Below are 12,303 nucleotides of genomic sequence, written 5' to 3' on the forward strand. Positions count from 1 at the left end.
ACCATTAACTCTTCCTCATTCCTTAGGGGTTACATCTCTCTTTTCTCATGTCTCTCTCACTATTTGTTATCCTACTACAGCTAGGCCCAAGGACACGCTATCTCACAGGTGCAGGACTTGGAATTAGCCACAGTCTTGTACTTTTCCATTCTCTAGTCTCCTAAATTTCCCAACACTGACCTGTGCCCTTATAGCAAGGTGTGTTTAACAAATGTGGTATTGCCAGAAGGCTTTTGTTACTCTGAGACTGTGCTCTACACATGGAGCAGCAGAAGAATGAAGGGCAAATCCTCCCTCAGGAACTGGAGGTTATCACCCGTGGGTAATGAGCTTTTGTAAGGAAGCATTAACTGTTCTTCTCTTCCACCAGGTGACCCTGTGCTCCAACACGGTGATGGAGTTCTACCGGAGATTGCTGGTGGACCTGGAGGGTATTGGCAAGGGAGTGGCATCCCTGATCATCACAGCCAGGTACCAGCCCTTGCCTGGCCTCCCCCAGGCACTGCCTTGCCCAGGCTGTGCTGGCTGCAGCTGCCAAGGAGAAGTGCTGCTGAATGTCCTCATGTTGTGCCAGCTGGACACGAGAACAGCAGTGCTTGGGCAGCAGCCCGTGGTGAAAAGCACGTTTGCTCACAGCCCAGCATGGTCCTGGGCCCTCTTCTAAAGGCACCAGGAATGATATCATTGATTGGCCTTGTTTTTGGTGCTTGAGGTGGAACAAATTTCCTGAGGGCCTCCTCTCCTTCAGGCTGCAAGAGGTGGAGTTGTGCTGGCTGTGAGCACGGTGCACTGGTTTGGGCCACACCAAGCAGCTGCTGAGAGTCAGGCTCTGCCTCTGTCCATGAGGGCACATGGCAGGGGAGAAGTGGCTCCCAGCAAGAGTGGGGAGGGCAAGGTGTGACAAGGGGAAAGCAGCCCTTGATGTGGCAGGTCAGCTCCAGTTTTTGTCCTTCCCTCTGCTTCCCGTTTTGAGCTTTAATGTTGTCAGAGTTGAGAGCAAAAGTCGTTGTTGCTGCAGCAGAATTCCATGCTGCTGTGCTGCTGTGGGTGTCAGTGTGATGCCCAGAGGGATGCAGCTCCCTGGTGCTGTTCCCTGTGCCAGGCAGAGCCATCCAGGCAGTGCCTGGGCTGCCACTGTGTACAGCAGGTGGAGCTGGGGCCAGGCATTGCCTGGAGCTGTGCAGTGAAGGAGCCAGGGAGCTGCAGGGCCTGGCAGGGGCTGATCAGCCCCTCTGTGGGGCAGCTGCTGTCTCGTGCCCTCCAGGGCTGGGGCAAAGAGCTGAGTTCTCAGGCAGGGCAACAGCACAATGGCAGAGAAGGGAGTCAGTTTTACTGAGACCCTGGAGCTGTGTGTTCCTTGAGCCTTAGGGAGCACTGATCCTTGTTGGGAAGGCTTCCCCAGAGCTCGTGGGTCACTGGCACTGTTGCAGGAGTCCTTGCAAGCCTTCTTGGGTAAAGGAGGGGCTGAGGCAGCTGTGGGGCAAAGTGCTCTGCCTGGGGCACTTGGCAGCCTCTGGGTGCTGCCTCTCAGGGTTTGCCCCTCCTTGACAAGACATGTGGGAGTGGGAAGAGGTAGAAGGCAATTTATCCCTGTAGGGCTCTTCAATGTGCATTTGACAGTGACCAATGGGTTCTGCTCCATTTCACAGTCTTTGGGGGTAGGCATTCTCCATTCTCTCAGTATCTCTGATTGTCCTGGGGTCATCTCTTTGCCCAGATGTCTCGTTCCTGAGCTCCAAGTGTCCTCCCCAGTGCTGCTGTGTGATGAGTGCCACCTGAAGGTGCCCTACGAGAGAAAGATCCTCATTAGGAATCCCAGCCACCTTCCTGGCTGCTACGGGCTTATTCCCCAGGTTTGGCATCACATCCACCTCCTCCTGTCAAATATTCCTGAGGAGATTATTAGGGGAACAAAGGGTTTGGATAAGACCTTGCTGCTTTCTATTCAGTCTTAAAGATCTGCTGAGAGCAGGATCCTACCAAACTGTAAACTTTAGGAGGCAGTTTAAGCTCCTGAGGAAACAGTTGATGCTCTAGTCCTCAGGGTGTTTTCCTGTGGGAGATCTTAGAGGGTTGTGAAAAGCTGCTGCACCCACAGACACCAGTGCCTGTGCTGGCAGCCTCCTTGCAGGATCCCCTGGGAGTGCTAACCCTACAATTCTTGCATCTTGTTTGTGCCTTTGACCTTTGTCCTGGGGAGCTTTAAAGGTGTGTGTAAGTTTCTGTTGTGGTGGATGTTAAGGAGCCTACAGTTTCTTGAGAGGTCCCTCTGAATCTGCGTTTCATTGTGTCCCTTCCAGAAGCGCAAGGAGGACTCTGCTGTGCTCTACTCCAGCCCCAAGCCCTGTGGGATTGTGCAGCCCCAGAGCACAGCAGAGATCCCAGTTGTGGTGGCAGTGCAGGCCCTGGGCACTCATCGCACCAACGTTCTCATCGGCGTGTTCGGGGATGAGAGAAACCCCCTGGTGAGGGCAAGGGGAGATGTGAGCCTGTGTGCAGCTGCTCCTGGCAGGGTGCACAGGGACAGGGATTCTGCCGGGGAAAACAGGCACAGGCTGCTGGGGAGAAGGACAGGAGGGACGGGGGCACAAACAGCTCCTGCCTTAGAGGGGGGAATCTCAGTGTCTGACACAGAATGGAGTTGGGCTCAGCTGGAATCCAGGGGGCATTTGAGGTCATTATTCTTTCAAATGCTGGTAACTTTGGAAACATCTGTTTGAAAATGTCATCTCTCTGAGCGCAAGAGAGGATGTCAGAAGACTTGTGGGAACCTTGAGCTTTCTGTAAAAGAAAGGAAAGCTGGCATTTGAAGAGTGGTTGCAAGGACTGAAACTTCGATTAAAACATATGGAAATGGCAATGCCAAATTCCCCGGATGGCACCAAACATCTGAACCCGGGCCGTCGTGGCACTGCCTGTAAATCAGTGAACAGGAAGGAAAGGCAATGCAGGCTGTGCCAGGGAGCCTGAAGTTTGAGCAAACAGGTGCTTTTAACTATCAGGCTGCTTCCCTTAAAGAGGAGGGTTTCTCCCCACCAGAAGAACCAGTTGTTTAACCGTCAGGCTGGTCTTACCTAGAGATTTCTTGCAAAGATAAAACCTTTCGGACAGTAACTTTTAGTTTGAAAGGTTCTCTTAGCTTAATCCTTTTCAATTTGGAGGTGAACATGTAATTTTCTTTTTCCCCAAAAGCCCAGCATTTCAGCTGGAGAGTGGTAGCTGTCCCTAAAGAAATGACTTGAGCAGGGTTGAGCTGTTGAAGGTTTTTTAGGTTTCTCTGTTGTGGTTTGTTTTGGGTTTTTTAAAATCTTTCTTGCTTGCTTCCTGGAACAGAGAGCACAATTACGGAGCTCAGGACGGCTGGCAGAAATCTCCCCAAGCCCAAGGCTGGCAGAGCTTGGCAGGATCCCAGCACCACAGCCTGTGTATGTATGGATGGAAGGAAGGATGGATGGGGAATGCGACCTGAGTCACCTGGGAGTGTTGTAAAATGTCAACCAACCCCCCAGCGGTGTCAGGGGAACATTCCTGATAAATCCCTGGTGGAGCTGCAGAGTTTCTGGCCTTGGGCACTGGGTGGGCTGTGCTGGCTGGGCACTGGCTGGGTCTGCCCCTCGGTGTCTCAAATCTCACCTTTTTGCTGCCTTCTCTGTCTTTTCCTCTCCCACTGTGCTTTTTGCATCCCCACCAGGTGTAAATGCCTGTCCTCTGTAATTGCTCAATGCGAGCAGTTGCAGCTGCTGCAGCACCTCAGTGCCATCCCTGGGCTGCCTTTAGAACAGACCTGCCCCAGCCTGGATTGGGAAGGGCTGGATCAAACCATTTCTCAGTCCAACGAGCCAGCACCCAGCCAGGGGCTGCATCCTGGCCAGGAGCTGCTCGTGCAGGTGTCCCTCCCTCCCTCTCTCCCACTGCAGGTCCCTGTTCATAGTTATTTATTTTCCAGAGATGAGCTCCACCCACCTAAATTCAAACCCCAGCCACCGAAGGAGAGGAGAACCAGTCTGGATTGTGCGGCAACTCGATGGAGGCACTTCAGGACTGGACAGGAGGAGGCAGCCAGAGCCCTGAAAGAAGTGCAGGATTTTACCCACTCTTCAGGAGCAGAGGTAGATTTTCTTGTACACCGACTGCTTGCTTTGCCTCCCCAGCCTGCCAGCACCAAGTCCTGCTCATGCTGAGCTCCCTTTTTGCTGCCCTGCTGTGCTGTGCCCTGACAGTGGGCTGGGCAGCAGGGCACGTGGCTGGACATGGGCTGAGGGGGAGGGAGAAATAGGAGAGTTTTCCTTGGAGAAGCTGGCTCAGATCCTACAGGCCTGTGCTGAGTGTGGGATTTTTTTGCCTTGTTTCCTTCCCAGTGTAAGATGAGGCTTTTCTCTGCATCATCATGGTAACACCTCCAGCTTCCCTCACAGAGCAAGCTGGGATTATGCTGATCTCCATGGACCCTCTTCCCAAGGCAGCCAGACTCCCTGTTTGCAGGGCTCTGCTTTCACCCAGAGCTGCTATTGCACTGCTGGCCCTGGAGCTGTCTGACAAAGGCAGACTTTGCAGAGGGGCTGTCTCTTCCTCCCAGCACAGAAAATGGCTTGTTTTTTGGGTGCCAGCACCAAGTCCTGAGCACCCTCACCTGCCTCGAGGCTTGGAGGGATTCAGGTGCTCCCTGGACGTGGCGCACACTGCCCTGGGAGCAGAGAAGGCAAGAGGGAATCTGACTCCCTTGCCCATTGTCAGTATGGCAAGCAGGGCTGGAGCTGCCAGTGCCACTGGGGGCCCTCAGCATTGGCCACAGAGGGGCCTCCCATCCCTGCAGGCCATCGCAAAGTGCTGCTGGAGCAGCTGCTTGTTGGAGAGGCCGTGCAGGACACGTTGCAGGGCTGCCCAAGGATGCTGTGCGGCACCTGTGGAGGGCACTGCTCCCCCTGGAACTCCTCAAGTGCTCCACAGGAAATTGTTGCAGGAGCTTTTGCTGTAGCACCTTGAGAAAGAAGCATTTAAATCAGAGAGAGAGGGGAAGAGCCTCAGGAGTCAGATGAGCTGGACTGGACTCCTTCCCTCAGCTCCAAGAGCTCTCACTCTGAGTCTCCTCCTTTTCTAAAAGCAGGAGGTTTTGAAACTTTGTAATGGCAAATTGTGCATCAGAGAGAATTTCTACTGCCAGGAGACATCCTAGTTCACTTTCATGTAATGTACTAATTAATGCATTGTGCTGTGAGTATGGGAGAAGATTTTCCCCATGGTCCCTGCACTGGTCAATGGCATGGATGCAGGATGAGGTGAGGGTGATTCTGGCAGTGTTTGGGGAATAGGCCCCTCTGGCTACAGCTCCAAGATGCTCTTCTGCATCCATTTCCATGCTCAACACCTCAATCTCACTTGTCTTCCATCCAGTCTTTCAATATCCTGCCACTGCCAGGTGTGCTGCAGCCAGGAGAGAGCCAGCAGGTCACCTCCACCTTCTCTGGCCACCTCAACACCACCTGCAATGTCCCGGAGCTGTGCCACATGGAGGGAGGCTCCACCTCTGAGGTGCTGGTGCCCAGGGCGGCCTCACGTGTCAGCTCCTCCCTGAGCCCCCAGGAGATCAACTGTGGCTCTCAGGCCTCTCTCAGGGACAGGTGAGTCAGCCTTCCATGGGTTCCTGCTCTGCCACGGGTTATTGTCCCTGCAGGGCTTCCCTGCTCCAAGGCCTCTGAGCTCAGAGGAGCTGCAGAGCAAAGGCCAGCAGCAACATAGGGATGGCCACTCTGAGCTCCCTGGCTGCCAAGAGAGGAAGGACCTTCTTCTGTTGAGACAGAACATCATCTTCTCTATTTGAGTGCTGAGCCCTCCTGGCTTAGCTGCTCTCTGCGGGGAGCTGGGCTCTGGGCCTGCCTTGGCACCGCATTTAGAGGTGTCTTGAAGTCCATGGTGTTGAGTGGCATCTTCTTCATCATCTGCCTTCTTCACCAGAACAGTGGGATTGTGGTATGGGCAGGCGTGGGGCACAGAGCAAACCTTGCTTTGGGTCCTGCTCCTGCCACAGATGAAGTCCTTGCACTGCTGATCTGCCAGGGTTCTCCTTATGGTGGCATAGCAGCCAGAAAAACTCCTGTGCTTTAGGCTCCCCTGCAGCTGCAGCCGTAGGCAAGCACAGGAGAAGCTCAGCTCCAGCAAGGCAGCCCAGCTCAGGACACACAGGCCAAGTGTGGAGCTGGGAGTGGAGGTGCTTAAAGCAAGCCTGTGCATCAGGACTTCTTCAGGCCAGGCTGAAGTTGGTTTCATGGGGAGGAGACGGACGAGGCTGCTTCCAGTGGTTTCCATGGCAGCCAGCACTGGTTTGCTTGGTCCCAGCTGGGTTCCAGCAGGAAATCTGCCCGACAAGAGCCTGTCTTGCAGGAGAGGAGTTCCTGCAGCCTTTGCTTTCTGACTGATAGGATTGTTCTCATGAAGGAGCAGGCTAGGAGTCGTTAAAACCGAAGATCACGGGCAGAGACTCTCTAACTAATTAAAGTTAGACAGTGGGATGTTTATTAACACCGGCGGGCGGCACCAGAGCCGTCCCTAAAAGGCGTGACCGCGCTGTCCAAGGTTCTTTGCCCTCTCTTTATTTCCCAAGATCTTACACACAATACATCTGCACAACCCCAGCACCTCCCATCCCTGCTCTGTATTCAAATGAGGTCATTGGTCCTTCACTCCTGTGCAATTCTTCCCTTGAATTGGGTTGGTGTCTCGAATTGGGTCAGTGGTCTTAGGGGATGAAGTCAGGAATGTCTTCATCAGGTCTCTGTGACCCTCTGGCACCATCCAAGGTCCCCTGCTTAGTGATTGATTGACATCAAGCCCAGGTGCTAACCATTGTTCTACTGGTTTCAAGATGTTCTTATAACAGTTCACTTCCTCCACTTCCCTCTCCTAATGGTAAACAATAGAACAATCTGCTCCAGCTTAAGCATCTCATAATCATTAACCTATGGTCTGCCTATCTAACCTACATCCTGATCAATGGGAATTGCTTCTAACCCTCAGCTGAAATCTGAACTCTTTAAAATCATGCTTCAGCTATGCCCAGGGAGAAGGGGGCTGAATGAGCTGAGTAAGAACTGTAGGAGAGCTAAGCAGATGTCAGCAATCTGTGCTCTGCTTTAAACTGGGAAGCCAAGAGACAAAGGGCGTTTCCAGGCACCAGTGCAGAGAGCTGCTGGATCAGCCTTTGGCAGGGGCTGGAGGGGTCTGGCTGTGCCTTCAGAGGGAGCTTGCACAGTCAAGACCTTATGATGGCAAAGCTCAGGTTTGGCCGGTCCTGGAGGTCCCCTTCCACCCATGCCCTCACTTGGGATGTTCCCAACCTCTGTGGGTTGAGGAGAATTCACGGAAATGGCCTCAGGGTCAAGGAATGAAGTGCAGGGCCAGCCAGGACGAGGGAGCCCAAGGTTCTGGTGGGACTCTCAGCCATATTTTCTGTTTTGTCTGCAGAAGGGAGCTGAAGGAGCCAGCTCAAAAGGTCGAGGAGGAGGCAAAAGCCTTAGAGGAGGAAGAGAGGAGGAAGGAGGAAGAGAGGCAGAAGAAGGGAAAGAAGAGTGTCTCTGTTGGCAAGCAACCTCCAATACCAGCAAAGGGGAAAACCAAGACCCGAGAGAATAAGGAAACCAAAATTCCAAAAAAAGAAACCAAAATCCCAGAGAGGAAGGAAAGCAAAGCATCAGAAGGGAAGAAAATCAAAGCATCAGAGAAGAAGGACACCAAAGCATCAGAGAGGAAGGAAACCAAGATCCCAGAGAAGAAGGAAGACAAAGACCCAAAGAAGGCGGAACCCAAAGCTCCAAAGAAGGGAGAACCCAAAGCCATCAAGAAGGGGGGAACTGAAATCCCATAGGACTAAGCTAAGATGGAGAAGAACTCTTTATTCTTTATTCATACAACTCATTTTACACAGTTTAACAGACCTTGTGTGCACCTTTAGTTCATTCAAAGGTTTCTTATCAGTTAGTCGATTATTGGTTAATAAAATAGATTTTACTTGTGCATCAAATCTCTCTATTGTTTACCTCTTCACTGATTCTCATCGGACAAATTACTTGTTATTGCAGGTGCATTTGTTTTTCACCCTCAGAATAGAATGGTCACAAAGTCTCATTCTCAAAATAGCTTCACATGGGAACTTGTAACTGCTTAGTTGCACACAGAAGAGATGATAGGCCAGCTATTGATGTGGCTGAACAAGGCTTCATTTCAAAAGGCTTTTCTGTCGCAGACATTTTTTCACAGAAATCCTTTCTTTCAGTTTTCTGTGTCTTCTGGAAGGCTGAGGCCTCAGAGGAGAACATAAACAATTATTATCAGCTTCTGGGGAATGCAACAGGGGCACCTATTTTGATTGGTGATTGGTTCATGTTCCCATGTTTATAATTAAGGGCCAATCACAAAGTGTAAGCCAGGGGACTGAGTCCTTGGCCACAGCTTTGTTGGGATTCTTTTCTATCTCTTCCTAGCTAGCCTAGCTGCTCTGCAAACCTCTCTCCTTATTCTTTCTAGTATAACTATAATGTATTATATCTTATATTAATAAATTCAGCTTTCTGATTCAAGAAACAAGATTCACCGTCTCTCTATCACCAGCAGCGCCCACTCAGGCGCGGTAATATCTGGTGACCCGACGTGTCAGAGCAAAAATTAATTTAATAAGACCAGAGGAGCAAAATTGCTGCACTGGGTAAAATCCTGTATGTGTGGCATTTGATGGTTGCTTTGAAGTGACCAAAGAAAGTGGATTCAAGCCAGGAGCTGAAGAACTGAAGATCCTGATTTGGACAGAGTTCACAGCCAAGGCTGACCACAACAGAACCTTCTTCTGGAAAACCATCAGGAAAGATGATGGAAAAGGGCAGCAGACCTGTGGAGCTGGCCAGAGCAAGCTGGACTCTTTTAGAAGGTACTGTGGGCTTTTCTATCCCTGATGAACCAGCCCTTCATAGCTTGTGGCTGTTCGTTTGGCAGACACATGCCTTGCCAGAAGACATTCAGTTCTCCGCTTCAGAGGAAAAGCTTATTGCCCTCTGGAAATATTGGTGCAGAGAAGATGGTTGCTTTTTGTCAGAAACAGATATCTATGGGTTCTTTCGATGGGCAAAGCTTTTTGGGTTTTTTACTGATGTCCTGTACGCTTTAGATGTTTTCGTCTGGGAGTGCATGGACTCAATTATCCAGTGCGTCTACAGTCAGGGACGCGTGTTGCCTTCTATCTACCCAGCATTTATAAAGCTTTTCCCAGTCCTGAAGCGCAGAGCAGCTTGTTTTCAATGGATCTCTAACTGTTATGGACAAGCTCCGTTTCCACCGCCCTTGGCAGAAGACCCCATGGGTGATGACTTTGGGCTTTTCGCCCCCCCCGCTTCGCGGCGCGGGGGGCTGAAACTTCGCGGCGCGAAGAAGTTTTTTTTACTCTTGCTCCGGAGCATGCTCAGATGGAGTGTTGTCCTCCCCCCCCTTCTCTCTTTCCGGGGGGATGGGAGTGGCCGCTCAAGCCAGCGCCGGCCTCTCAGACTCCGCCTCCTTCACACATCGGAGCGGCACCGGTCTCCGAGGCTTCCTCCACGCCCCTGCTAGAGCCGTCACTCCAGGAGGTCCCGCCCGCGGTTTCACCGGCCTCCCCGCCCCCGCCAGAGCCTGTGTCGGAGAAGGCAGAAGAGAACAGCACTTTCGGCGATTGACCTGTTGCTAAGCAACAGCGATGCCCCGCCGCTTCTCCCGGCTCCGCTGCTGCCTGTTTGCGCTCTGAAGGAGACTGCGACTGCGCCTCTGCAGCAGACCCCGGAGTCAGCGGCGGGGCACGGCGCCGGCCCCGTGTCGTGCCTGCCGCTGCTTTCAGGGCTGGGGGACGCGGCGGAGGTGGGTTCTCGCGCATCCCCGCCGCTTCAAGCCGAGACAGTCCCAGAGTCAGCGGCAGAAAACGGCGCTGAACCTGCGGGACTCTCGGAGCAGCCCGCGGCTGATCCCACGATCAGCGTGATTCCCTCCTCGGCCGGCTCCTCCGTGGCCAGAGTCACTGCCGCGTTCCAGGCCAGCCCCAGCGTCATCCACAGCCCCGTGGGCCCCCACCCTGGCCCAGCGCCCCCCATGGCCGGCCCGCCAGCCCCGGGCCCGCTCCAGGAAGCGGCCCCGGAGGCTGGTCTCTCCTTCAGTGGAGCGGGGGCTGCCCGCCAGCTGACTCTTGCGGCAGTCCAGCTGCCGGCTTTCAAGCTCGGCGGTTTGGGGGGTGGTGTTTCGGTTGCTGTCCCATGGAGGCTGCCATCTCTGCCGCCCATCTTGTGCCCTAGCGGCGAGGGGGAGGGGGCTCCCGAAATTTCTGCCTCTGGTCCCCAGCCCGGTGGGGGTGGTGACATGTTGCTGTGGGAAACAAACATTCCCAGACCCAAGATGAAGATTCTCGGGGCAGCTTCTATTTCCCTGCTGCTGGCATGCCTCAGTGGTTTAGGGGAAAGGAAGCGTCTCACTACCCGTGCTGCCATTGTGCTGGCAACAAGGTTCAGGCCTGCAGGAATGCAGAGCCTTCCTCATGGGTTTGGCCTGGGCCGTTGGGCTCAAAAAATTCCTGGGCTGGTCCCACTGCGTGGCCTCCTTATGTTTTTGGGGACTCTGGTTTCTCCTACCGGTCCTGGTCCCCCTTTGTGAGCCAGTTTTGGGGTTCCTGGTCCAGTATGGGACAGAGCCCCCAGGGCCTTTCCTTGTCTGGCACTGCTCTGCTCGGGTGCTGCTCTTTTGTTTTTCAATAAAAAAAAAAAAATTAAAATTAAATAAAAAAGATTGAAAACAGCGGGCAGCAGCTCTGAAGCATTGAAGGGCCAGAAAGGACATTCCACAAACTGTTTAAAAATTGTGTTATGACTGTCAATGGTTTTTTGATAACTATTGATGGGATTCCTTTTGCAGCAAGTTGTTTTCAGGACCAAAAAGGACTCTCAGATATTCCAAGGGAAACAACTTTGGCTCTTGGACTGTTCCTGAAACTCAGCTGCATGGACTCAAATTCTCTTTGCATTGTATTTTGCATTTTTCTTATATTGTAGCATTGTTCTAGTGATTTGTTAGTTATTGTATATTCTACAGGTAAAGAAATTTCCTGTTCATTCCACATCAGCATTTTTTTTTATTTTATACAATTTAGAAAGGTGAGATGTCGCAGACATTTTTTCACAGAAATCCTTTATTTCAGATTTCTGTGTCTTCTTGAAGGCTGAAGCCTCAGAGGAGAACATAAACAATTATTATCAGCTGCTGGTGAATGCAACAGGGGCACCTATTTTGATTGGTGATTGGTTCATGTTCCCATGTTTATAATTAAGGGCCAATCACAAAGTATAAGCCAGAGGACTGAGTCCTTGGCCACAGCTTTGTTGGGATTCTTTTCTATCTCTTCCTATCTAGCCTAGCTGCTCTGCAAACCTCTCTCTATATTCTTATTAGTATAGTCATAATGTATTATATATAATATCTTAATAAATCAAGCCTTCTGATTCAAGAAACAAGATTCACCGTCTCTCTATCACCAGCAGCGCCCACTCAGGCGCGGTAATACTTTTCTTCTATCATTATTCTACCTATGACATCCCCCGGTGTGTCCTTGGACCCACATTGTCACAACTGACCCACGGTTCCATGAGGTTCCCCTGTGTCACCATGGTCACTGTCAGAAGCTGGATGAGATCAATGTCCTGAGACACTGTGGGATGAGCTGTCAATCAGTCACACAGTGGGTACAGTGCTAACCCAGCCCTGATTGCCTGTGTGATCAGAAATCCCACCTGGGGGAGGCTCACAAGGGCCCGGGGGCTTAAAATATAGAGCACAAGGTGAGCCCCTGGTATGGACTCTGCCCTCTCCTGGGGTTTGTGTCTCACCCACACTGGAACCCTAGGAGCTGTTAGTCATATATGTGTCTTTCTATAGAGCTTCTGTCTTTCTGTCTCTCTCTCTTTCTTCTTGTTCTAATGCTCTTTATATGGAACATTTTTGGATACCCTAACAGCTTACGTGTTTTAATGTTTCCAGGATAAATGGGCTAAGTTAATGAAGTTACTGCTATGATTAGTGTTTTATGTGTAATTTGATGTTGCGTTAAATCCTATTCCAAAGTTCTTGATTTTTTGCACTTTGCCAGTAGAATTTTGTGTCATTTTGACCTCTTACAAATATCTGGCTGGTGTTTTTCCTGTGCACCAAATTTGAGTAAAGGTGGCAGATGAATTGGTGAGTTGGCACGCAAGCCCTGAATGGAGCTCCGGGTGCGTGGAGGATCGGGGCAGTGTGAGTCGCGCACAATCC

The 12,303-nt window shown here is 51.7% G+C and overlaps 1 protein-coding gene across 1 annotated transcript in view; it reads left to right on the forward strand.

Annotated features, from left to right (window-relative positions):
• LOC131561698 (hydrocephalus-inducing protein homolog) overlaps positions 1-11,816 on the forward strand; it is a 30,590-nt gene extending 18,774 nt beyond the window's left edge. The window contains exons 12-17 of the mRNA XM_058811070.1: positions 371-471; positions 1,718-1,781; positions 2,403-2,465; positions 5,392-5,556; positions 9,787-10,068; positions 11,775-11,816. Of these exons, the coding sequence (XP_058667053.1) occupies positions 371-471; positions 1,718-1,781; positions 2,403-2,465; positions 5,392-5,556; positions 9,787-10,068; positions 11,775-11,816 (717 nt within the window). The remainder of the gene's footprint in view (positions 1-370; positions 472-1,717; positions 1,782-2,402; positions 2,466-5,391; positions 5,557-9,786; positions 10,069-11,774) is intronic.
• Positions 11,817-12,303: the final 487 nt, after the last annotated feature.

Source organism: Ammospiza caudacuta, chromosome 10 (genome assembly GCF_027887145.1).
Source record: "Ammospiza caudacuta isolate bAmmCau1 chromosome 10, bAmmCau1.pri, whole genome shotgun sequence".
Taxonomy (NCBI): Eukaryota; Metazoa; Chordata; class Aves; order Passeriformes; family Passerellidae; genus Ammospiza; species Ammospiza caudacuta.